General features: G+C 41.9%; 1 protein-coding gene across 3 annotated transcripts in view; it reads left to right on the top strand.

Annotated features, from left to right (window-relative positions):
• The window catches only part of LOC140495709 (uncharacterized), a 109,788-nt gene that overhangs the window by 26,162 nt on the left and 55,946 nt on the right, over window positions 1–27,680 (top strand). For 2 of the 3 annotated variants that reach the window (XM_072594738.1, XM_072594717.1), the window contains exons 11-15: window positions 4,669–4,808; window positions 9,893–10,000; window positions 12,430–12,588; window positions 19,794–19,917; window positions 22,625–22,828. In XM_072594738.1, the coding sequence (XP_072450839.1) occupies window positions 4,669–4,808; window positions 9,893–10,000; window positions 12,430–12,588; window positions 19,794–19,917; window positions 22,625–22,828 (735 nt within the window). The remainder of the gene's footprint in view (window positions 1–4,668; window positions 4,809–9,892; window positions 10,001–12,429; window positions 12,589–19,793; window positions 19,918–22,624; window positions 22,829–27,680) is intronic. The other variant, XM_072594728.1, reaches the window with a different exon arrangement.

Genomic DNA, 27,680 nt, shown 5'->3' with positions numbered 1-27,680 from the left:
TCTATCTTGTTTTGTTTTGTGATGACAAAGGTGTCATCTACGTAGCAGACCCAGATTTTTGGTTTGATGGTTGGTAAGGCTGTTTGTTCTAGTCTTTGCATTACTGCTTCTGAAGAAAGTTAGCCACCAGGATACACGAACACCAGCTATCCACAAAAAGACATGACCCTCTCTCCCTCGTAGCCCTACACATGGATGCAAAAAACCACCATTTTGACTGGGACAACACATCTATCCTGGGACAAGCTAAGCAAAGACATGCCAGAGAATTCCTAGAGGCCTGGCACTCCAACCACAATGCCATAAACAAACACATAGATCTAGATGCCATCTATCAACCCCTCAGAAAATGAACAGGAAATGATATCACCACAAACCCCAGGAACCCCATCCAGGAGAAAGATATAAATAGAAAGCAGGAGACAACAGCTTTGCTTCACTTGGAGGTTGCCACTGATGATGTTACCTAGCCAGGTAATGAAACGTCTGGATATCAAACTTACAGTTCAGCGAGCAAACCTACACCCTAAACCTCAACCTGAGCTACAAACCTTCTCAAACCTTGCAAAGAACAGTGGTGGACCCTAAACAGTGTCAGAAACATCTCCAACGTACTCAGTGCAGGGAGAGAGGGAATTGCATGAGGTATAGTTCTCTGTCAGGAATTTCAGTGTGAGATTCCATGCATTCCATCAGACACTCCTGCTGCTTTAAGGTCATCCTCTCCTCCATACCCTCCCACTGTGAAACAACAGGCAATCCCATCACCGCAATTCTCCATTTTACCATGGATCCCTCCCACTCCATATCTGGGATCTGACTGTGCTTATGTTATGAGGCACAGCCTAGGAAAGTGGCCTGAAACCTGGGTGGTTACAGAGGACTGTTGGAGTGTCCAGTTCTATTGTAACTCAGAACAGTGATCAGAAATCTTCCCCTCTTTTCAATCTGGAGATGCTGAGATTGGTTATGACATTGTCAGGTGAGATTTACGACTGAGATGAGAAGAAATGCATTCACCCAGAGTGTGATGAGCTTGTGGAACCTGCCACCACAGAAAGTGGCTGGGACTAAACAATATAGTTCTTGTGGCTAAAAGGATACGGGCGGAGGGCAAGATTAGGGTATTGAGCTTGATGATCAGCCATGGTCATACTGAATGGTGGAGCTGGTTCAACAGGTTGAATGGACTACTCCTATGTTTCTACATAGCCAATGTCACAGATTGGACAGTATGGCTGGGCTCACCTTACGTGTTGTATTTCGCTTCTACAGTATTAAAAAGGAGAAATGACAGTGTTAAAAGGTAGCAAGTAGCACCTATTTGGCTGTGGTAACAATGTGCGACATGGTATAATTTATATCCAATTGAATTATATGAACACTTTAGCTAAATTGGATATGCTGTTCTACACCTGAACAATGGGTCAAGTGCGTTCCAGCTATTCATAATTCATGGTGGAATCAGGAGCTGGGGGCCTCCTCTGCCAATGCTGTGTTTGCCAAATTTTAAATAAGTTTGACCCATTCAAAATCAACCAACCAACCAATGACTTTTGTTTCCTCAGACTGATTTTATAATTGCAGTGAAATGAATTGTTGCAAAGTAATTGAAAGAGATCGAACTTGTTTCGGGAAAGTAGGAGTGATAGGATAAGCTCTTAAATAAGGGCAGACATACCAAAGGGAGATTTTAGCCAGAACCATTATTCCTGGCCTGGAGAATGAGTAACTGGTGATTGATAATTAGTGGAGAATACCTATGCTTCACCTTTGAAGGTTAGAAACAGGATCCTGAACCTGATTGCCAAATTCAGGTGCTGCATGGAGCCCAGGCAATCTCACTAGTGTTCCATAAAGGGACCACTACCAGCTGCCCAATCACAGACCCTGGATCTCTGTGTTGGAGGGTCCAGGAGAGCAGATTTCCTCCCTTGAGGCCCACAGTGAATCGTGTTCTAAAGAGCATGTCTGGACTTTGATCATCCATCTCAGTGCACAACATTAAACGTTTTAATCAAATTCCATGGCATTACTGACAGCTCTGTCTTTTCAAATTGCGCGTATACCACATCATATCAAAATGGCTGACGGCTGTAATGGTCATGGTAAAGCCTTCACAATGCATGTACCCCATCAAAGTGTTTGCAGCATGTACAGTCCTACCCATCACAATGGTCTGTGGTCTTTTCCTTCCCTTCTTCTGCTATCCTGAATGCTGGTTTTGTCCATTTTATGCTCCATTGTATTCCTGAGGCTGCTGAAGCTCCACTCTGAGCAGGCATTAACAGTGTTTATACACTTCAGCCAAGCTGAAAGAATTTAGGAGGAAATCCTCCAATGCTTGCTGAGCTGTGGCTCAGCAGCAGCAATCTCGCCTAAATCCAGTAGCTGTGCGCTCCGATTTCACACCAGAGACATGAACACCAAAGCTGTACAGTACTGAGGGGGCAGTGCCATATTATCACAGGTATAGCCTTCCAGATGACACATTTAGAAGACCCTGTCTGTCCTCTCCTGTGGCTAAAACAGATCCCAGGGCACTATTTGAATAAGATCACAGGAGTTCTCTTGGTGTACTGGCCAACATTTATCTCTCAACCAGTATCTCAAAAACAAATTGTGTGTTTGTAATCACTTCACTGATAGTGAGATGTTGCTGTGAACAAATTGACTATCATATGTGTAATATTGACTAAAGTTTTAAAAAGACCTGAATGATTGTAAAGTATTTGGGATCATCCTGAGGTCGTGAAAGGACAATATACAAATAATATTTCTTCTTCTCTGAACAGGTGAAGGATTTGCCATTAGCACAGGTCAGGAGCAACTTGAGGATAGCCTTTGTGCCTTTGTCATAAAACAAGTATACAAAATTAGAATCCTTAATCAACAATTGGCCTATGTACCAATGACCAAGTCAATTAGATTACCTCCAGTGTGGAAACAGGCCCTTTGGCACAACAACTGAACACTGACCCTCTGAAGAGTAACCCACCCAGAACCATTCCCCTCCAACAAATGCACCTAACAGTATAGGCAATTTAGAATGGCCAATTCACCTAACCTGCACATCTTTGTGACTGTGGGAGGAAACCCACGCAGACACAGGGAGAGTGTGAAAACTCCACACAGATAGTCATCTAAGGCTGGAATCGAACCTGGGACCTTGGTACTATGAGACAGCAGTGCTAACCACTAAGCCACCATGCCGCCCATAAGTTGTTGAAGGACAGACATCCTGTGTATGACACAGGTAGCTGTATGGCCTACATTCTGTTGATGACGAACAAGAAATCTTTAGTTTTGTCTTTTCGTGGGCATCACTGGTAAGGCCACTGTTTGTTGCCCATCTTTACTTGCCACACCCTTCCTTATGAACCACAGTGATGTGGGTCTGGAGTCAGATGTAGGCCAGACAGGTGAAGAACAGTAGATTTCTGTCCCGAAAGAATATTAGTGAACCAGATTTTTTTTTCACAAACTTTGCTGATAGGTCCAGAGTTGCCATTACTAAAGCAGCTTTCATTATTTGAATTGGCAGCATTCAAGAAGCACCTGGATGAATACATGAATAGGAAGGGACTAGAGGGACGCAGATCCTGTAAGTGAAGACATTGTTAATATGGAAGGGCAAAATGTGTTGGCGCAGGCTTAGAGGGCTGAAGGACCTGTTCCTATGCTGAAGTGTACTTTGTTCTTGAGTTTAGTTTCCATAGCTTGATTCAAACCCATGTCATCAGGGCATTAACCTGAACTTGAAGGATTACTAGTTGAGTGACATTACCAATACACTACCATTGCCCGAACATCTTACTTAGCACACTTAAGGGGAGGTTTTGGCCTACTGTATTATCACTGGATTGTTAATCCAGAGACCTAGGTAATGTCCTGGCTACCCACATTCAAATCTGCCATGGTGACATTTGAAACCAGTAAAGAATCTGGAATTAAGGGTCTAATAATGGCCATGGTGGCACAGTGGCTCAGCGGTGAGCACTGCTGCCTGATAGCACCAGAGACCTGGGTTCAATTCCAGCCTCAGGTGACTGCCAGTGTGGAGTTTGCACATACCCCCTGTGTCTGTGTGAGATTCCACTGGGTGCTCTGGTTTCCTGCCACAATCCAAATATGTGCAGTTTAGGTGAATTGGATGTGCTAAATTGCCTGTAGTGTTCAGGGATGTGTAGGTTAGGTGCATTAGTCAGCGATAAATGTAGAGTAACAGGGTAGGGGGACCTTCTGTGGGTCAGTGTGGACTTGTTGGGCCTATTTCCACACTGTAAGGATTCTATTCTATGAATTTGTTGTTGGATAAACCCATCTGGTTCACTAATGTCCTTTAGGGAAGGTAACTGCATCCTTACCTAGTGTGGCCTACATGCAACTCCAGACCATAGCAATGTGGCTGACTCTTAACAATTAGGGATGGGCAATAAATGTTGCCCCAGTAGGTGAGGCTCCCATCCTGTAAATGAGGGAAAAAAAAGAAACTCCTTTATTGTTGTCCCCTATATTCCCTCCTACAGGCTCATTTTTAGTTGACAGCTATTGTTACTTTCAATTATAATGAGTCTTTGTGAATTTATTTTTTTCATGACCTAACAACTTTCCTTTCTGCCTGCTTTGTTTGCACTAAAAGGTAATAATCAATGTTATGCTCTGCAGCTTCGGCACACCAATATTTATGAGTACAAGGTCAGCTGGGGAAGGGATGGAATCAATCCACAGCTTAACAGATCCCACTTATTCTACATCGAACGCCTATGTGCTGACTTCCAAAAAACCTTCATCGCTCACTTTCACAGGTCAGTGTTTTCAAATCAATTTGCCAGAACAGAAATAAAGTGCTCTGTGAGGAAGAGCAATGTTGCTTGATTGTTTTTAAACCTAAAGTTAAATATGTAGTTTGTTGCTTCAATTAATGTGTGAGATTTGGGGGCAGCAGTTAAATTGAAATCTGTGGGAAACCTTGTCAATTGTTGGAAAACCCATCTGGCTCACTCATGTCCTTTAGGGAAGGAAACTGTCATCCTTACCTGGCCTGGCCTACAAGTGACTCCAAACTCACAGCAGTGTGATTGTCACTTAACTGCCTTCTGGGCAATTAGGAATGGGCAATAGATACTGGCCCAGTCAGTGAGGCCCTTATCCTGTAAGTGAATAAAAAATACATTGAAGAAAGGAATGGAGGGTGTGCTGATTGGGTTTGAGGCAAACATGTGTGAGGAGGCCAATGTGGGCTACCATCTCATTGAAGGTCATTTGAGTTGAATGGCCTATTTCTATTCTCCAAGTATTTTCTAATCCTGTGCAATTGGTTTTATGGTGACAACACCACTGACCCCCATCATTTGCTGCTCCTGTGCTCTCTCAGAGACTTGCTATAACTGTGAAAACTTTCAGTCACAAGAACTCACAACCCATGGTTCTTTAGATGGTGAGGTTTGACTCAAAGAATGGGGTACAGACAGTAGCTGCTCAGTATTCCATGAAGTATTAATTGCCTCAGGGTATGAATTCCACCCCATCTGGGGAAGGAGGTCCTGCCTTTGGAATCAGCAGCTGACCAATTGGATTGTCTGTAGTCCCAGCAGCACCAGGGTCAAGCAGGACCAGAGACAAGTGAATGGAGGGCAGACGGAAGGCAAGTGGCCAGGGTTTGACTGCCAGATCCCACTCAGTAGAATGAATGGGTTAGAGGCTCTGGGTTTAAGAGGCTAGTTGTTTGGGGTGGTAGGGAGGGTGGAATAGGTCAAGAGTGGGATATGACCTTGGGGAAGAGAACAGTCATTGTTGATGCCAAACCACATATCAAAGCTCCAAGGAAATGATTGTCAGCTCCATTAGTCTGGGTATACTATGGATTGAGACCCTTAAGTAGTCTATTATTTGGCCTCCGAAGGGCCTTCATTGGTTCAAGTTGATTGGCCACCTGATGCCACCTAAAATAACTGCATAGGGACCAGTATCCCAGCACCCAATCACCCTATATTTATTTGTACACAGTACATTGGCTGTGACCTACCAGCTCAGAGTCAGTCCCTGAACTGAGGAGATTTTACGTCCCTTGTTTATATTGGTCAGCCAGTGCTTCCTGATTGACTCAATCAAGGACTTTGTTGTCAATGAGATACACCTGGTCCCAATCACTACACCACCCCTGCATCCTGTTAAAAGTGGAGAGGTGCCAGGTCAGAGGTGGATAAATGGTGGGCTGATTGGCTGCTGTGTTTACAAGATCCTCCTGCCCTATCCTCAAAACTCTTGGCCAGGGATGTTAAAATTTCATCCATTATCTACAACTAGGCTTGAAAAATATCATTCATGCATCTCATACATGCTTATCTCACTACTTTGTTAATGTTCAGTGACTGGAAGGTTGTCAAATAATGCAAAAAAATCAATAACTCTTGTTTTTATTTTGTGAAATACTACATTCTTGCTGACTGGAATATTTTCCAGTCATTTTCTGGGTTTATTAAAGCATTTAGAAATTATGTAGTTGCCTGTCCTAGTGGACAGGGGTGAGGGGAACAGCTATCCAGACTGGTTTTGAGGGTTTCCCCATCTGCCTGGCTTCACTTGCAGCAAACCAGCTGTCCTGGCAAAGGATTCTGTCTCTGTTAGCTGAACTGGCATCTTACTATTGATACTTCATCCTTGAGCAGCCCCTTGATGTGTCTAATTAAACACTGAACCCACCCTCTCACTATTAACTTACCAATTTGGGAAAGTCAGAGCCAAGTAAATGTTTTGCAGTGCAGCTTCTGATCAATATTTGACCAGAATCCTGAAAACCATGTTCTCTTTTTCAGCTCTCACTTAGTGAAAGCACACAACACCAGGTTATAGTCCAACAGGTTTATTTGGAAATGCAAACGTTTGGAGCATTGCTCCTTCTTCAGGTAGCTACTGGGGCAGGATCATAGGACACAGACTTTATCGTAAAAGATCAAAGTGTCATACAACTGATACGATGTATTGAACAAACCCAGATTGCTGTTAAGTCTTTAATCACTTGGAATGGGGATGCAGGTTTCAATTGATTAATATGTAAATCCCAGAATTTCTTTCAAGTCAAAGTTCCAAGATAATTTAAGGTCTATTCAGTATAAAAATGGTGACACCTCAGCTCAGACAATGTCTGCCTGTATCCTCTGACCTCATACCATTAATGCATTGTCTGAGCTGAGATGTCACCTTTTTTTAAATAAAACCTTAAGTTATCTCAGGACTGTGACTTGAAAGAAATTTGGGGATTTACATATTAATCAATTGAAACCTGCATCCCCATTCTAAGTGATTAAAGACTTAACAGCAATCTGGGTTTGTTCAATACATTGCATCAGTTGTATGGCACTTTGATCTTTTACTCTTAATCCTGTCTCCTATGATCCTGCTCCACAGCTACTTGATGAAGGAGCAGCGCTCCGAGAGCTTGTACTTCCAAATAAACCCAATGGCCTATAACGTGGTGTAATGTGATTTTTAAGTTTGTTCACCCCAGTCCAGAACCGGCTCCCCCACATCATTAATGAAAGCAGTGGCACAAAAGATTGATTAGTTGTATATGATCAGTTTCAAATGTAGAGTGTGAATTCATTTTCAAAATGGAATAAGCTTTCACTTCTCTGAATTGGCATACGCCCCACTAATAAGTACAAAAGTTCTAACTGTAATCCTGTTCTAACAGAAAAGCAGATGAAGCTGCTGTGGTCATATAAGGTTAGCTCTCCAGTCTGATGTAGGCAAAACTACAATCCTGTTCAAATTCTGAAGTAATTACGTAGGTTGAAGCCGAAAGACAATTTTTCTGACGGTAACCAAGTAACGATTGCTATGGTGAGACCTCTTTATGAAGTGTAAATGTTAAGAACAGGGCCAATAACTCACCAAGTTAAATTATAAAGTCAATGTTCAGGGTTGACGCTTTTATGTTATCTTTGATAGATGGAGGAATCACCATCCTAAAAATGATTTATTCTCTCTTCTGTGTTTTACTTGTTTGGTTCTTTAACTGGTTCAAAGAAAAGGTTAAACTTGTACGTGCATCAATCTGTTTCTCTTGGGTTTTAACAAGGAACCCTCAAGAATGGAGATTAGGAAAAGTACAATGAGAACATAACTCTTGCTGAGGTGACCAGCTTTCTTTGTAGATGACAGAAAAATATAGTTGATTGATTTCAAGTGTAAAAGTGAACCCATCAGTGGTGGCTCAGTGGTTAGCACTGCTGCCTCGCATCACAAGAAACCTGGGTTCAATTCCACCCAAAGGCAACTAACTATGAGGAGTTTGCACATTCTCCCCTTGTCAGTGTGGGTTTCCTCCCACAGTCCAAAAGGTATGCAGATTAGGTGGATTGGCCATACTAAATTGCCCATAATATCCAGGGATGTGAAGATGATGTGGATTAGCCATGGGAAATGCAAGGTTACCGAGATGGGGGTGGGTAGGTCTGGGTGGCATGCTTTTTGGAGGATTGGTGTGGACATGATGGGCCAAATGGCCTGCTTCCATACTGCAGGGATTCAATGAAAGCACTAGAGATTTATTCAGGAGGATTTTCTCTCTGCATTGATTCCTTTCTACACTTTGACAAAAGCAAAGCTGTTTCACATTTTGTTTCAAGGACATCAAAACTGTATATTTGTGGATTTCGTATGAGTACTTGATGACAACTACTGCCAACATGTTGTCAGGTAGATAGTTATCATTATCCTCATTCTCCTACTGAGTAAGTGCACAGGCCCATCATGGTCTAAAGTGGTTGAGGAAAACCACAAAGTAGTACAATAAGAAGGGGCTCTTTTCAAGACTCTAACAAGAGAGGAATGGACCAAATGTACTGAACAGCTGTAGTCACCCTGTTTTTTAAATCAGCCTGTTCAGAGATGTTGTTACGACCCCTGGAGAAGGTGAGACTTGAACCCGCACTCCAGGGTAAGGTAGCAACAGAGGTGTAGCAGACGCAGAGTGGGGATGATTTAATCTTTGGGAGCAGCCACTACAGTGTGCAATTGAAACCTGACAACCAAATCCAAAGGAACTGAATAACATCATGTTATATTAATTCAGAGACTCTGATACTGCTCCCATTTGCCCTATTCCCCACTCAGGCCCCCCTCAAAAAACTCAGGGGACCCCCACAGCCCAGAGCCCTTGTTATTGGGTCCTGATGTGCTCCCCCACTGATTCCCCTCCCCTGCCCCATAATACCCCACCACACCCATACCAGGCCTGCAGTTTTCAATGTAATCCATGGAGACAGCTCAAACCACACATCTTGTTCCTTCTCCTCAATAGTTAGCGTTTTAATAATAGAATCATCATTTGAGTGCACAGGACATTTTTGTGTTTATTGTATAAATGAAATGTGGATACTGTTTTTGAAATTTAGTTGTCTGATTTTGGCCCACCCTCAGCTGGGGTGTAGCCTATAAGATGGCCATATCTGTCATCATCCCATGACAGTTATGCTCACCTGAATTCATACTTAGCTGCCTAGGGTATCTAAGCGGGTACCTAATTTAATTGATTGTGATGACTGACACAGTGACTGGCCAGCAGCAAGAGTTCAGTTATGTGCTGCTTGGTATCTTTATTAAAGTTCCCTTGTCTCCAGCTGATTGGACAGCTCACCCCTCTGATTCCCAACTTAAATTGCTATCAGCCCCTAAAATTAATTCAGTGTAGAAAGAGTTATAATCAATCGGTATTAACTTTTCGACATGTCGTTTACAAAGAACTTGTACTTTTGCTGTTTAAATAAGATGTTGTTTTATTTCTGGCAGGGAGATATAGTATTGAATGGTTAAATGTGTAGTATTTGTTTGCACTTTTGTAGAAGATAATTTTGCCTCAGCTTTGAACGTTGTTTTCTTTTTCAAGGAATGTTGGCCCACGGAATACTAAGAGAGGGCCAAAGAGAAGGTGTCACATACTGAAACATTGGGTTAGTGAAGAGACCCTAGAACATGTACATCATTGTCAGACCCTGTGAGTCTTACAGACATTTTGCAGAATATGTCAGTGACTAACAACTTCAAAGGAGAGCCAATTTCATTTTTCCCATATGTTATTTTTGGAAATTCAAGGAATAACACACCAGATAAATGATACACAATGTCTTATATCCAATAATACTTGTGATTGCTGAGCATTTGGTTCAAGACATGAGAATGGAAATCATCAATTTAACTCCTTGGGCCTGTTCTGCCATCTGAAGATTGCAAAATTTGAGGATGATCTGCGACCTGACTCTACAAATCACCAATACGTGTGGTACTTCTAAAAGGCACCATGTCCTTATGGGCAATTGTGCTTAGCTTCATTGCTCATTGCTCAGAGTATATGAGTTGGGAAGTCAGGTTGAGGTTGGACATGACATTGGTGAGGCCTCTTTTGGAGTACTATGTGCAGTTCTGGCTGTCCAGTTACAGGAAGAATATTATTAAGCTGGAGAGGTTCAAAAGAGATTTACCAGGATGTTGCCAGGTATGAAAGGTTTGAGTAAGAAAGAAAGGCTGGATAGGCTGGGACTTCTTTCACTGGAATGTAGGGAGGTGCCCTTATAGAAGTTTCTAAAATAGTGAGGAGTATAGTTAGAGTTAATGGTAATTGAGTTTTCCCTAGGATGTGGGATTTCAAGGCTAGGGAGCACATTTTAAGGTGAGAGGAGAGAGATTTAAAAAAGACATCAGGTTTTGTTTACAAAGAGGGTGGTTTGCATGTGGAATGAATCTGCATGTGGAAAGAAGTGGCGGATGTGGATACAATTACACCACTTTAAGGACATCTGGATAAGTACATGAATATGAAGGGTTAGATGGATCTGGGCCAGGAGCAGGTAAGTGGGATTAGTTTAGTTTGGGATTATGTTCGACGGGTCTGGTTGGACTGGAAGGTCTATTTCCGTGCTGTATGACCGTATGATTCTGTTAGAAATGAGCAATAAAGGCTGGTTTAGTTAGTGATGCCTACAGCCCATGATCAGACTTGAGTGCCGGGATCAGACTTCCATTCGCCATTCTAATGTTACTGAAGTCTTATCTTCTCTTCAACCTGACCTCCATCACGACCACTATTTTCGCTTTCCCCAGACTCCCTCCTCTCTGCTCTCAAACTATGCCTCTCGCACAGGCATCCTCAGCAATAAGCTAGCCAGGCCTGCCAAAAATAACAATTCAACTGAAGCCCTGTTGTAAAAATTGAGTAAGAGCTGCACATTCTCCTTATTTCAGATGCCCTGCCATCCCACTCCATAAATATCAGAGCCAATGAATTTATAGTCTGCCCAACTCTGATTCCTTCAGTACTATAGCATAGGTCAGAACACTGGTTCGTGGTTTTATTTGAAACATTCAGGGAAGGGAAATTAACTAAAAGTGAGTTGATCAGAATACATCAAAGATAGGATATTTTCTTTCTTCATTGTAAATGAAGTAAAAGAAGGCAAGTTTGAAGGAGATGTGCGAGGCATGTGTTTTACTCTGAGAGTGATAAGTGCCTGGAATGCGCTGTCAGAGGAGTTGGTGGAGGCAGATTCAACAGGAATGTTTAAGAAGCACCTTGACAGATATATGAATCGGCAGGAAATAGAGGGATCCTAGCCTTGGTGGGCTGAAAAGCTTTTTCCTGTGGTATGCTGTTCTTCTTTTGTTCTGAATAATTTCCTGAAATGTTCACTGTCCCTTGCATGAAAGATGCTGCGTGGCCGATGAAGTCTTTTCCATCTTTTGCTGTTTTCAATACAGTTTTATTCAAATTCATTCCACATTTTTAAAGCATTGCTCAGAGTACAGTTGGCAGCTTTAATCAGGTTGCACCTTTGTTGACATTGTGAGTTATCGCCCATAGGAATGAATCTCCCATGGGAGATCAGATTGTATTGTAAATTATGAGGGAAAAACCTCTTCGCTAAGTACCATGTGATGGGTTGTGGCAGATTCAGAATCATGCCCATATATCTGTTGTGCTAATTTTAAACTCACATAGGAGCTTAATTCTGTTTGAATTTGTTTTTGTTCACATTAAGTTGCATATTATGACCTGTCAATGTGCACCACACAATTGTACCTGATTTTGTTGTAATGGACAATCATCAGAACTATATAGATCATTTGCAGGTAAACATTACATTATGTAATTAATCCATTAAAAAATATCTGTATGTGTTCTCTTTGCTGATAAGGAAACCACATATTTTAAATGTGATGATCTTCATTAATGATTATCTTCATTAATGCAACACAGTTTGCACGAGTTAGATATCAACATTATAAATCTTAGACAAATTTGTAGATAGGTGAATGAATATTTTCCAGTCAGTGTCTTATCGAAGATTCTAAGGAGTTAAATAGTTTTCTGTATAAAATGTTTGAGCTTACTGTTCTAATTAGAGTTTCTGAACATTCATCTTTCAAAAGAGCTGAATCTTTCATTGGAAGAGAAACTTTCTTGCTCAACTTGAAAGAATTTCTCCAGGATTCGAAACAAAAACCCATCATCCTTATCGGGGAAGCGGGATGTGGCAAAAGTGCTCTCATGGCCAAAGCATCTCTGCTTGCTTCTGACTGGGTCTCTGGGTAAGTTTCTAATTTTTATTATATATGAACATAGGAACAGGAGTAGGCCATTCAGCCCCTTGAGCTTGTTCCTCCAAACAATGAGATCATGACTGATCTGTGGTCGAAATACCTGCTTTTGGCTCATATACCTTAATACCTTTTGCTTAAAAGAAAATCTCAGATTTAAAATTAACAACTGATCCTGCATCCACTGCCATTTGTGAAAGTGTTCCAAACATCTTCCACCTTTCTGTGTAGAAGGGCTTACTAACACTTCTCCTGAACAGTCTAGTCCTAATTCTCTTTCAGTGCTGCCTAGGGCTAGAATCCCCACCCAATGGAAAGAGTTTGTCTTTATCTATGCGTCATATTAGCTCAGTTGCAATGGGAAAAACATCTCATAGATATAAGATTAGAAGTAGGTCATTTAAACCTTTAAGCCTGTTCTTGGGTCATCTGCAACTTCACTTCAGCTGCCTGTCTTCGGATCCCCTGAATAATTATTAGGTAATGTTTTGCCAAGCTAATGATCACAGTTTTTATTAATTCTGGAATGCCTTTTAGTGGAGAGTTTGGATATTGTGATATTATAAGATAGTTGACATTAATAATTTGAGCTCCTTGATAGAGTACCAATCACTGAAATAATTCAACATTGTTCAATGGGTTTTCTACTGAGTGTCAAGGCTACTGCATTGCAAACCCAGTTTCAGATAACACACGAAGGTAAATTGATATAAAACATTGGAAATGATTTATTCAATGTCTTACTTTGAAAGTAATTAGCTTCAAGATTTTCATATCCATGGCGACAAATTATGTTTAAGTGAAAACGTGTTTACACTGTTCAATAAAGTACTTAAGATAGCATTGAACTAATGAATATCTATTACCATGTCAACATTGATTTATGTTCTGTGTACACTATACAGAAGTTGAACCTTAGTACTCACAACACAAAACAGCACAAAAAAAGCATGGCTAAGCACATATATAGCAGGTAGATTTCAACCTGCTATTTCTCTTGACTAAAAAATCTCTATGATGATGTTTGACGTGACAAATGAAAGTCAAAGCCTGAACTTATGCTTGCAAATATCAACATGTGAAATCTGCTTAAATGGTTTAACAATTAGATTAGATTAGATTAGATTACTTACAGTGTGGAAACAGGCCCTTCGGCCCAACAAGTCCACACCGCCCCGCCGAAGCGCAACCCACCCATACATCTACCCCTTACCTAACACTACGGGCAATTTAGCATGGCCAATTCACCTGACCTGCACATCTTTGGACTGTGGGAGGAAACCGGAGCACCCGGAGGAAACCCACGCAGACACGGGGAGAATGTGCAAACTCCACACAGTCAGTCGCCTGAGGCGGGAATTGAACCCAGGTCTCTGGCGCTGTGAGGTAGCAGTGCTAACCACTGTGCCACCGTGCCGCCCATTAAAATGTGATTGAAATAGTTGTAAATGGAACTTCAATGATATGTTCACTTTGTCACGGTAAAAATTGGAGTCAGTGAAGGAAATAAGAAATTAAAGGAGGAAATGCTTATCCTCCAGATGGAACCTCTCAAACATATTGCAGAGGATTGAGACCTGTCCATAGAATTTTGGTAAACTTAAGATTTTCATCAGCATTTCTGCCATCAGACATAAGGTCCTTTTAAACTGCATTGATACATATCTTAAGACACATTTTAACTTGTGTTTAAATGATTTTCATACACTGAAGTATATTCCATAGTAATTAAGTGATCTGAATTAAAATCAGGGATTTAATGAATGCTAATATAGCTAGCAACTACCTAAGCAGCATAGTAATTACAAAACTGGCTTTCAGTCTGGGGAAATTCAATTACCAGAGTAGAACTCAAATCTATCTAGAGTGATGGAAGTGAGCTTTTTCTTATTACTCATGGGACATGGGCTTTTACTACCCGCCCCTACTTGCCCTTGAGAAGGTCCCTTCTTGAATTGCTGCACTCCACACGCTGTGGGTGGATCCACAATTCCCTTAGGGAGGGAATTCCAGGATTTTGACCCAGCAACATTAAAGGAACTGCAATACGTTTCCAAGTCAGGATGTTGACTGACTTGAAGGGAACTTTGCAAGTAGTGGTGGTGTATCTGCTAACCTTGTCCTTCTAGATGGAAATGGTGGTGGGTTTGGAAGGTACTGTCTGAGGATCGTTGGCGATTTTCTGGAGTACATCTTATGGAGAGTGCATACTCCTGCTATTGGAGGTCAGTGATAGAGGGAGTTGATGCCAGTCAAGCAGGTTGTTTTGTCCTGGATGGTGTAAAGCTTGTCATGTTGTTGGAACTACGCCCATCCAGGCAAGTGGGGAATATTCCATCACACTCCTGATTTGTGCCTTATAAATTGTGGACAAGCTTTGGGGAGTCAGGAGGTGTGTTACTCTCTGCAGTTTTCCTAGCCTCTGGTCTGCTCTTGTAGCCTCTATTTATTTGGCAAGTCCAGTTGAATTTCTGCTCAATCGTAACCCCCAAGGTGTTGATAGTGGGGGACTCAACGATGGTAATACCACTGAATGTCAAGGGGCAGAGGTTAGATGCTCATTACCTGGAATTTGTGTGGTGCGAATATTACTTGCCATTTGTCAACCCAAGCCTGGATATTGTCCAGATCTTGTTGCATTTGAACATGGACTGCTTCAGTATCTGAGGAGTTACGAATGATGCTGAACATTATACAATCATTGGTGAACATCCCCATTTCTGAGAGAAGGTCATTGATTGAGAAGCTGAAGGTTTTTGGGTCTAGGACACAACCCTGAGGAGCTCCAGCAGAGATATCCCTGAGCTGATATAGAGTCATAGAGATGTACAGCATGGAAACAGACCCTTCGGTCCAACCCGTCCATGCCGACCAGATATCCCAACCCAATCTAGTCCCACCTGCCAGCACCCGGCCCATATCCCTCCAAACCCTTCCTATTCATATACCCATCCAAATGCCTCTTAAATGTTGCAATTGTACCAGCATCCACCACATCCTCTGGCAACTCATTCCATACACCCTCTGCGTGAAAAGGTTGCCCCTTAGGTCTCTTTTATATCTTTCCCCTCTCACCCTAAAACTATGCCCTCTAGTTCTGGACTCCCCAACCCCAGGGAAAAGACTTTGCCTATTTACCCTATCCATGCCCCTCATAATTTTGTAAACCTCTATCAGGTCACCCCTCAGCCTCCGACGCTCTAGGGAAGACAGCCCCAGCCTGTTCAGCCTCTCCTTGTAGCTCAGATCCTCCAACCCTGGCAACATCCTTGTAAATCTTTTCTGATCTTTCCGATAGGAAGGAGACCAGAATTGCACGCAATATTCCAACAGTGGCCTAACCAATGTCCTGTACAGCCGCAACATGACCTCCCAACTCCTGTACTCAATACTCTGACCAATAAAGGAAAGCATACCAAACACCTTCTTCACTATCCTATCTACCTGTGACTCCACTTTCATGGAGCTATGAACCTGGACTCCAAGGTCGCTTTGTTCAGCAACACTTCCTAGGACCTTACCATTAAGTGTATAAGTCCTGCTAACATTTGCTTTACCAAAATGCAGCACCTCGCATTCATCTGAATTAAATTCCATCTGCCACTTCTCAGCCCATTGGCCCATCTAGTCAAGATCCTGTTGTAATCTGAGGTAATCCTCTTTGCTGTCCACTACACCTCCAATTTTGATGTAATCTGCAAACTTACTAACTGTACCTCTTATGCTTGCATCCAAATCAATTATGTAAATGACAAAAGTAGAGGGCCCAGCACTTATCCTTGTGGCACTCCACTGGTCACAGGCCTCCAGTCTGAAAAACAACCCTCCACCACCACCCTCTGTCTTCTACCTTTGAGCCAGTTCTGTATCCAAATGGCTAGTTCTCCCTGTATTCCATGAGATCTAACCTTGCTAATCAGTCTCCCATGGGGAACCTTGTCCAACGCCTTACTGAAGTCCATATAGATCACATCTACTGCTCTGCCCTCATCAATCTTCTTTGTTACTTCTTCAAAAAACTCAATCAAGTTTGTGAGACATGATTTCCCACGCACAAAGCCATGTTGACTATCCCGAATCAGTCCTTGCCTTTCCAAATACATGTACATCCTGTCCCTCAGGATTCCCTCCAACAACTTGCCCACTACCGAGGTCAGGCTCACTGGTCTATAGTTCCCTGGCTTGTCCTTACCATCCTTCTTAAACAGTGGCACCACGTTTGCCAACCTCCAGTCTTCCGGCACTTCACCTGTGACCATCGATGATACAAATATCTCAGCAAGAGGCCCAGCAATCACTTCTGTAGCTTCCCACAGAGTTCTTGGGTACACCTGATCAGGTCCTGGGGATTTATCCACCTTTAACCGTTTCAAGACATCCAGCACTTCCTCCTCTGTAATCTGGACATTTTGCAACATGTCACCATCTATTTCCCTACAGGCTATATCTTCCATATCCTTTTCCACAGTAAATACTGATGCAAAATATTCATTTAGTATCTCCCCCATTTTCTGTGTCTCCACACAAAGGCTGCCTTGCTGATCTTTGAGGGGCCCTATTCTCTCCCTAGTTACCCTTTTGTCCTTAATATATTTGTAAAAACCCTTTGGATTCTCCTTAATTCTATTTGCCAAAGCTATCTCATGCCCCCATTTGCCCTCCTGATTTTCCTCTAAGGTATACTCTTACTTTCTTTATATTCTTCTAAGGATTCACTCGATCTATCCTGTCTGTACCTGACATATACTTCCTTCTTTTTCTTAACCAAACCCTCAATTTCTTTAGTCATCCAGTATTCCCTATACCTACCAGCCTTCCCTTTCATCTTGACAGGAATATACTTTCTCTGGATTCTTGCTATCTCATTTCTGAAGGCTTCCCATTTTCTAGCCGTCCCTTTACCTGCAAACATCTGCCTCCAATCAGCTTTTGAAAGTTTTTAGATTAGATTACTTACAGTGTGGAAACAGGCCCTTCGGCCCAACAAGTCCACACCGACCTGCCGAAGCGCAACCCACCCATACCCCTACATCTACTCCTTACCTAACACTACGGGCAATTTAGCATGGCCAATTCACCTGACCTGCACATCTTTGGACTGTGGGAGGAAACCGGAGCACCCGGAGGAAACCCACGCAGACACGGGGAGAACGTGCAAACTCCACACAGTCAGTCGCCTGAGGCGGGAAAGTTCTTGCCTAATACCGTCAAAATTGGCCTTTCTCCAATTTAGAACTTCAATTTTTAGATCTGGTCTATCCTTTTCCATCACTATTTTAAAACGAATAGAATTATGGTTGCTGGTCCCAAAGTGCTCCCCCACTGACACCTCAGTCACCTGCCCTGCCTTATTTCCCAAGAGTAGGTCAAGTTTTGCACCTTCTCTAGTAGGTACATCCATGTACTGAATCAGAAAATTTTCTTGTACACACTTAAGAAATTCCTCTCCATCTAAACTTTCACACTATGACATGACTGATCTCCAATAGCCACAACTATCTTCCTATGTGCTAGATATGACTCCAGCCAGTGGAGAGTTTACTCCATGATTCCCATTAATTCCACTTTTGCAAGAGTTCCTTGATGCTATACTTAGTCAACTGAAACCTTCATGTCAACGGCTGTCACTCTCATCTCACCTGAAATTCAGCTTTTGTTTTCATGTTTGAACCAAGGCTGTAGTGAGGTCAGGAGCTGAGTGGCCCTGGCAGAACCCACACTGGGGTCACTGAGCAAGTTATTGCTGAGCAGATGCTGCTTGATAGAACTATTGATGACACCTTCCATCAATTTATTGATGATCAAAAGTAGAATGATGTATCTGTAATGGCAGAGTTGGATTTGTCCTCTTTTTGTGTTCAGGGCAATTTTCTACATTATTGGGTCAATATCAGTGTTGTAACTGTAATGGAACAGTTTGGCTGGGGGAGCGGCAAGTTCTGGAGCATAAGCCTACAGTACTATTGCTGAAATGTTGTCAGGACCCATGGCCTTTGCAGTATCCACTGTTTCCAATCATTTTTTGATATCACGTAGAATGAATCAAATTGGCTGAAGACTGGTATCAGTGATGCTGGGGACGATTGGAGGAGACCAGGATAGATCATCCACTTCGCATTTCTGGCTGAAGATTGCTACAAATGGTTCCACCTTATCTTTTGCAGTATTGTGTTGGGCTCCTCCATCATTGAGGGTGGGGATATTTGTGGAGCAGCCTCCTCCAGTGAGTTGTTCAAATGCCCACCACTGGTTACGAATGGATGTGGCAAGACTGCAGAGCTTAAAACTGATCTTTTGATTGTGGGATCTCTTAGCTTTGTCTGTTACTTGCTGCTTATGCTCTTGGCATGCAAGTAGACCTGTTTGGTGGCTTCACCAGGTTGACATCCAATATGTCTGGTGCTGCTTTTGGCATACCCTCCTACAATCTCCACTAAACCAGAGTTGATTCCAGGCTTGATGGCAGTGACTGACTGAAGTTGTAGATTGTGTTGGAGTACAACTCTGCTGCTGTTGATGGCTCATAATGTGTCATGGAGGCCCAGTTTTGAGTTGCTAGATCTGTTCAAGTTTAGCACGATGATACTTGACTAGTCTGTGAGACAGTTCTCCCAGTTTTGGCACTAACTCCCAGATATTAGTAAAGATTACATTGCAGGATCTACAGGCTATTTTTGCTGTTGTCTGTTCCAGTGCTTAAGTCAATGGCGGGTGGTCCATCAGGTTTCATTCCTTTGGTGAGACTTGGTAGCACTTGATATGATTGAGTGGCTTGCTAGGCCATTTCAGAGGACCGTTGAGAGTCAACCACATTGCTGTGAGTCTGGAGTCACATTTAGGCCAGACCAGTGAAGATGGCAGATCTCCATTCTTTGTTTCTGCCATCACTTCCCTGTCCGTGTTCAATGTTTTAATGGCTGGTGATGTTCTAATCTTGTAATAAGCACTAAACTGACAGTCAGAGACTTCTGATCAGACAGTTTTATTTATTCTAAAGCATGCAAAGAATCGTGTTCCACCACACAATCTTTGAAGTTGTTCAACTGTAAACCCCAGTCACTGTTAATGCGATTATCGTGTTGAAATATTACACTTAGAGCACAGAAAGTACGTATAAATCTTTGTGTTAGCAGTTTCGTTCCTGTGATGTTGCATTATGCAGCAGCTTCAAAGCTCACATGTCTCTCTTGTTCCAGAGATTTGCGGAAAATTGTTCGTTTTGTTGGCGTGACTGGAGAAACCCGAAGTATTCGCTTGCTTCTTCGCAGCCTGTGTGTCCAACTTGCTGAGATATATGATAAAGCAATCTCTTTCTCAGAGGTATTATAACTAAATATAGAATACCTTACGCCTACAATTTCCACCTTCAATGCTTCAGCAATAATCTCAAGAAGTGGATCACTGGACTGTTTCAGAAATGGCCCAATTTTCAATGCATTGATTCTTGTGGGTTGGAAATTGGACTGAAACTACACCAGTTGACAATCTGTTGTGTCAGATTACTGTCAGGGAAATAAAGAGGAAAATTCCCTCCATGTGCTCCAGAAAATGATACCCTTCCATTGGATAACTTTCTAACTTTACAGTTGAATACTGTAACAATATTATATACAGATGTTTTATAATCCACTGACAAACAACCAGAGCATTTTCATCGATATTTTAATTTCACTTGAACAATATATTTGTCTACCTTACCTGAGTGGACATTGATTCAAGTCAATTTAAATAATTAGTTTAATTTAGATAAATGTGGTCTGCTGCATTTTGGAAAGGCAAATCAGGGCAGGTCTTATACATTTAATGGTAAGGTCCTATGGAGTGTTGCTGAACAAAGAGACCTTGGAGTGCAGATTCATAGTTCCTTGAAAGTGGAGTTGCAGATAGATAGGATAGTGAAAAATGCATTTGGTATGCTTGCATTTATTGGTCAGTGCATTGAATACAAGAGTTGGGAGGTCATGTTGCAGCTGTCACTTTTGGAATACTGTGTGCAGTTCTGGTCTCCCTGCTATAGAAAGGATGTTGTGAAACTTGAAAGGGTCCAGAAAAGATTTACAAGGATGTTGCCAGGACTGGAGGATTTGAGCTATAGGGAGAGGTTGAATAGACTGGGGCTGAATAGGCTGGAGCATCAGAGGCTGAAGGATGACCTTATAGAGGTTTATGAACTCATGAAAGGTATTGGTAGGGTGAATAGACAAGGTCTTTTCCCTGAGGTAGGAGAGTCCAAAACTAGAGGGCATAGGTTTAATGTGAAAGGGGAAAGATTTAAAAGGGACCTAAGGGGCAACGTTTTTATGCAGAGGGTGGTATTTGAAAGGAATGAGCTGCCAGAGGAAGTGGTGGAGGTTGTTTCAATTGCAAAATTTAAAAGGCATCTGGATGGTTATATGAATAGGAAGGGTTTAGAGGGATATGGGACAAATGCTGGAACATGCAACTAGATTTATTTAGGATATCTGATTGGCATGGACTGAGGGGTCTGTTTCAGCCCTATGACTCTTGGACTCTACTTCTATGAGACAATCAAATGGGTTCAGTCTTCAATACAGTGAATGGAATTGCCATGGAGCTGTTCAAGAAAGACTTAGTCTTCAATTTCATTGCCCTCATGGTCAATTCTTGAACAACACAGAGCTGTATGTTAATCTGTAGCCTCCAAGTTATGAGTTTGAGTATTGTCCTGTTTATAACAAATTTCGAGAGCCAGACCCCAGATTCCCAATTGGACAAAGTAATGTTGCAGCAGTGGAGAGGTTCTCAAAATTATTTCACATAATAGACCTCCTACAGCCAGGTTTGGAGATTGAAGACGATTGTGACTCTCACCAGTGAGCTTGTAGATTGGAGAAGTGATGATTGATGATTGTATAGGACGGTTGAAATTTCCCTGAAAGTGTAATCTGATGAGTGGAATGAGTTGGCTAGCCAGTAATCCTAATTCTAACTCTTCTATTTCCAATCCATGTGGAAGGCAGTGTTAAGGAAAACCACAGGAACTTTCCTCAGGCCCTACAACAGTCAAGAGGCATTTATTTACCTTTTGACACCTGAGATTGTCACCTGATGCTGCTGGACACACTGGTTACATCAGTTCAAAAATGGCTCCACGATGCAATTGACGTCATAGGACCTAGATTACAATGTCTGGCAGCAACTCAAACTACCCACTCAGAGGACTGCAGCAGAATGGAGTGTGCAGTTGTTTATGAGAGATGACTGTATTGTCACTAGACTAATGATCCAGATGCTCAGCCAAATGCTGTGGGGCTATGGGTTCAAAGCCCACCAATGCAATTAGTGACATTTGAAACCAGTTAATAAATCTCAAATATAAAGCTGGTCTTAGTGATGATAACCATAATAATTATCATTGATAGTTGTAAGAACTCAACATGTTCATTAATGTCGTCTTGGGAAGGAAAAGTGCTATCCTTTTCCTGTCTGGACAATATGTGACTCCAGACCTACAGGAAATGCTCACATTTTATGAAAGAATAAAGAAAAAGTTGGCCATTGCAATGGCAGCATTGACATGGAAAACTTTAATACTCTATTTTTATTAGGCTGTTTTCATCAGGAAGAAGGCCTCAAAATTCAGTTCATAGAGTATAGATTTAGATTACTTACAGTGTGGAAACAGGCCCTTCGGCCCAACAAGTCCACACCGCACCCGCCGAAGCGCAACCCACCCATACCCCAACATCTACATCTACCCCTTACCTAACACTAAGGGCAATTTAGCATGGCCAATTCACCTGACCTGCACATCTTTGGACTGTGGGAGGAAACCGGAGCACCCGGAGGAAACCCACGCAGACACGGGGAGAACGTGCAAACTCCACACAGAGAGTCGCCTGAGGCGGGAATTGAACCCGGATCTCTGGCGCTGTGAGGCAGCAGTGCTAACCACTGTGCCACCGTGCCGCCCAAGTATAATCTTGGGCCTAACAATAAATTATATTATTCTGTACATATCTCTAATAATGCCTTCAACTCCCAAATAATCCAGCTCTGTGTTTAGGATTTCTCAGGTTTGCTAAATGAGTTCACTTCACTACTGGAATTTGCTACAGAAGATGAACCTCTCTTGATCACTTTGGATGGTTTGGAGGAGTTATCTGATGATTACAATGCTTGGAACCTTTCCTGGTTGCCAAGAGAACTGCAAAAAAATGTCTATTTCTTTGTTTCCATGTCCGTTGAGGAGAATCAGGCAACACTAAAGGTAATAAAGTCTGCTAAGCAACAAAGGTTGACTAATTGACTCATTATACAGTTTCTACAAATCAATTTGGACACGTCTGTGAATGTGGCTATGTTTAGATTCCTCATATCATTCAATACTTACAATCCAATAAAAACAACTGAAAGGTTACCATTCATCAGTTTGTAATCTGATGTTAACTGTGCTAAATATCAATGCAACACAGTAATTCTTACATAACTCTAAAACCTCATGGAGTTTTTGGAATTTGGTTTCAAAGTTGTTGCTTTTCTGACAGCATGGTGAATACAATATTGTTTATTAATCCATTTTTCTTAAGATAAGTATTGACGTGTTGGATTGTTCAGCCTTATGGCTATAAATATGCTGCATACAGTGGATGCAAGGTAGCCTAGCTAGCACCTGTTCCAATCTTTAAAGGACAGATAGGCACCTTGTCTATTGCAGTGTGTGAATGCTTTCTTTAAATGTGTTCAATCTTATGAACATTATGCTCCAAGAAACATTTTGGAACTCGTCTTTGCACAGAGAAAGAGTTAAAAATCACTCAACACTAGGTTATAGTCCAACAGGTTTATTTGGAAACTTTAGGTTTCAAAGTGCTGCTTCTTCCACAAGGAAGCTAGTGCTTCCAAATAAACTTATTGGGCTATAACCTGGTGTTGAGTGATTTTTAACTTTGTACACCCCAGTCCACACTGGCACCTCCAAGTCACAGAGTCATGTTGTCCATGAAATTATCTGTAATCTATAATAAGAGACAACAGAGATTTTAATTCTGGGTTGCCAAATCCTTGAGATGAATGACTGTATTATACACTAGTAGTTATCCAGTGATTATATAGAAGCATCTTTCTTAGTGCTGTGAACGGCTGAAGGTATCCTCTTCATGACACACAATTTCCAGCATTACTGGCCACATTTGCATGGTCATGTGATAATTGTAATAGTCTAATCATTCCGGGCCATGAGTGTAAACAATATAGACATTGAGTTGCAGAAATTCTCATATGTTTTCTTTGAACTTTTTCTGATTGGGACAAACCTATTGTGTCTGAGAGTCTGCAAGCTAAGTTGTTCAATATGGCCTTTATTAATCATATATACAAGATGAATGAGCTGCCCAAAGCAGTTTTTGGAACAATGTTACAACACATAGACAACCCTGAACTCACAGTTAAGTCTTAGCTTACCTTAAAGAGTCATCCACATATACACAACTTGCACCACTCTACCTCCTTCCCACACTTAATAAAATCCGAACAGTGTTGAGCTTTAACCAGATTTACCAGGGTTTAATTATAACATATGTAATTTGTCCAGTAAGAACCACCTCACCTGTGATGGCATTGGCTGTCAGAGCTTTCCAGTATCATGTGACCATAATGATACCATCTCCTGAAATTGCTAAATATTAAAAACACACACACACAAACAAAAACAGAAATTGCTGGAAAAGCTCCGCAGGTCTGGCAGCATCTTTGGAGAGAAATCAGAGTTAACATTTTTGTTGAGTGACCCTTCCTCATAAAAATATTATGTTGGCCTTAAAAATAGGAAAATGATTTAGACTAAGAAATTGGCGATTCACAGGTGGCAAAATGTAGGCTTGATATTTTTCTGATCTCACTGGAGCCAACTAGGAAATGAGCTGAGTTGCAGACCCAGAACTTCTCATAGGAAGAAGTTATTTTTCAAGGGCAAGGTTAGGTGAGTATGACACTAGAACTTATCTTAAAGTTTCATGGGCACATTTCAATCAAATTTCTGTCTTCTTGGCAGAGGTAAGCCTGGCACAGATAATAAATAAAGAGAAGGAACCAAAAATAATGAAGAACGAAGGATAAATGATCTGAGTTCCTCAGTAATGACATTAAAATAATGTGTTCTAATATTTGTAGAAGTACAGTTACAATAGACAATACAATAGGTGCAGGAGTAGGCCATTCTGCCCTTTGAGCCAGCATCACCATTCATTATGATCATGGCTGATCATCCTCAATCAGTATCCTGTTCCTGCCTTATCCCCATAACCCTTGATTCCACTATCCTTAAGAGCTCTATCCAACTCTTTCTTGAAAGTATCCAGAGACTTGGCCTCCACAGCCTTCTAGGGCAGAGCATGCCACACACCCACCACTCTCTGGGTGAAGATGTTTCGCCTCAACTCTGTTCTAAATGGTCTACACCCATTTCTGTCTTCAAGAGCCCAGTTTTAGTCTTAACCGTTTTTTTTCCTTTCACATACCTATAAAAAGCTTTTATTATCCTCCTTTATATTATTGGCCAGTTTACCTTCGTACCTCATTTTTCTCTGCGTATTTCCTTCTTAGCTATCCTCTGTTGTTCTTTAAAAGCTTCCCAGTCCTCCGTTTTCCCACTCATCTTTGCTATGTTATACTTTTTCTCTTTTGACTTTATATGTTTCTTAACTTCCCTTGTCAGCTATGGCCACCCCTACCTCCTCTTAGGATCTTTCTTCCTTTTTGGAATGAACTGATCCTGCATCTTCTACATTATACCAAGAAATACCTGCCATTGTTGCTCCACTGCCATCCCTGCTAGGGTATTGCACCATTGAACTTTGGCCAGCTCCTCCCTCATCACTCCATAGTTCCCTTTATTCAACTGAAATATTGTCACTCCTGATTGTACCCTCTCCCTTTCAAATTGCAGATTAAAGCTCATTGTATTACGGTCACTACCTCCTAATGGCTCCTTCAGTTCGAGGTCCCTGATCAAATCCGGTTCATTGCACAACACCAGATTCAGAATTGCCTTCTCCCTGGTAGACTCCAGCACCAGCTGTTCTAAGAATCCATCTCGGAGGATGTTACAACATTTAAAATGCATCTGGATGGGTATATGAATAGGAAACGTTTAGAGGGACATGGGCCAAATGCTGACAAATGAGTCTCAACTAATTTAGGATATCTGGTCGGCATGGATGAGCTGGGCCAAAGGGTCTGCTTCTGTGCTGGACACCTCTATTACAATCTATGACTCCATGAGTCAGTCTTACAGGGTCAGAAGGGAATTGGACAAAAAAAACAAAAATCAAAATATGTACCGAGAGACGATGTGCTACAATCAGAAAACAAACACATAAGGAAACATGCAAAGGCAAGAAAACAAAATGGGTCATAAAATGCAAAATTGTAGAACTGGATGTCAAGTCTGGAAATGCCAACTCTGACACTTGCTCCTACTCTATCTGAGCCATGACCCTACAACCAAACATTGAGCCAAAACAGTCAGTGACCTCATTTCATCTCTGAAATAGTGAAAATTGGTTAGTGCGTGAAATGGAGAGACGTAGAAATGGGATAATAGAGAAACTATATATAATTAATAAAATTTGACAAATATTACAGCACATTATTGTCATTACTGAGGAGCTCAAGTCATTCCCCTCCATGACATTTCACCTCAATTCCCTAATCCTGTACAACTCCTTTCCACTTCCCCTCTAAGACCACAAACTAATTGCCTAGCAGGTCTCTCATTTAAACATGGTTGCCCCACTAAACTGATGTTTCCTGCCTTGACTATACTTTCTTTCTCCTGTTGTACAGTATTTCCCATCCGTGACTCTTCCGTCATTTGGAAAGTTTCAATTTCCTGTCCCTTACCATCTCCATTTCACCATGAACATCCAATTTTTCTGCATCTCCAGACTGCTTTAAGCTCTCCACTTCTCCCTTCGATAGATGCCCAATCAGTTTCCATGGACAAGTTGGGCAGCCTGCCTGGTGGAACCTGTTGCGTCATTGAAACAAATTCTTTAATTCACCTTGCTTCCTCCAGATAAAAAGTGTTCCTTTGTAAGGGGACGAGCTCTGACTATCACTTCCTGAGATATATGAAACACATAACACTACACGGGGGTGCCTCATTAATTCTTTTTCCTGGTACATTGATTATATTGGCCCCACATCATACTCTCACTGTGGGTTAGAAATTTGCTGTGAAATTCCATTCCGCTCTCAGTTTCACATAGTGCATCTCTGACTCTTCCCATTCCTTCCTCAACATTTCTGTCTCTATTTCTGACAATAGGTTATTAACTGATGTTCATTACAAGCCTACTGATTCTCACAGTTACCTCTGCATTTCTTCTCGTGTAACCAAACCATTTCATTCTCTCAGTTCCTCCATCTCCATTGTATCTGTTCCAATGTTGCAGCTTGCCACTCCAGCGTTTCTGTGATATTGCCTTTTACCCTAAATTGAGGATTCCACCCCATCTTGTTTGATAGGGACCTTGACCATGGCTGCCACACTTCTGCACTGCCCAATCCCTCCTTCTGAGAAATATGATGGGGTTCCCTTGTCCTCACTTTCCAACCCACCAGTCTCTCTATTCAACAGGTAGGTTCTTCCACCTGTTACCATCAAACATCAAACACATCTTTCCCTCTCTTTTCTGTATGCTGAAGAGATCATTCCCTCCATGATACCCTAGTCCACTCCTCAATTCCCCTGTCCCCTTCTCTTGATGTATTTTGTTCTGTCTTTTTTATGAAGTGAGGTCGAGACAGAGGTAAAAAGCAGTCTGTTCCATGTCAATGAAGTAAACAGCTCGTAAAGCCTTGGTTTTTGTTTTGGAACAAAAGAAGCAGCGTGCAACGATGGTGACAAGATCCCACAGAACCAGGGTTTGGTTTAATTTTCAGTGGTTGCTGGGGTCTTGAAATTGGCTATGGAAGCTGCTACATCTCTCTGTTACAGTTAAGAGCTGGGAGCTGAGTGTGTGTGTGTGTGTGTGTGTGTGTGTGTGTGTGTTGGGGGTGGGGGGGGGGGGGGTGGTGGTGTGGAGCTGTTCTCTTCCTGCTGCTATAATTGCATGTGA

This window comes from Chiloscyllium punctatum, chromosome 2 (assembly GCF_047496795.1).
Source record: "Chiloscyllium punctatum isolate Juve2018m chromosome 2, sChiPun1.3, whole genome shotgun sequence".
Classification (NCBI taxonomy): domain Eukaryota; kingdom Metazoa; phylum Chordata; class Chondrichthyes; order Orectolobiformes; family Hemiscylliidae; genus Chiloscyllium; species Chiloscyllium punctatum.
This window is presented reverse-complemented; position numbering and strand designations above follow the sequence as displayed.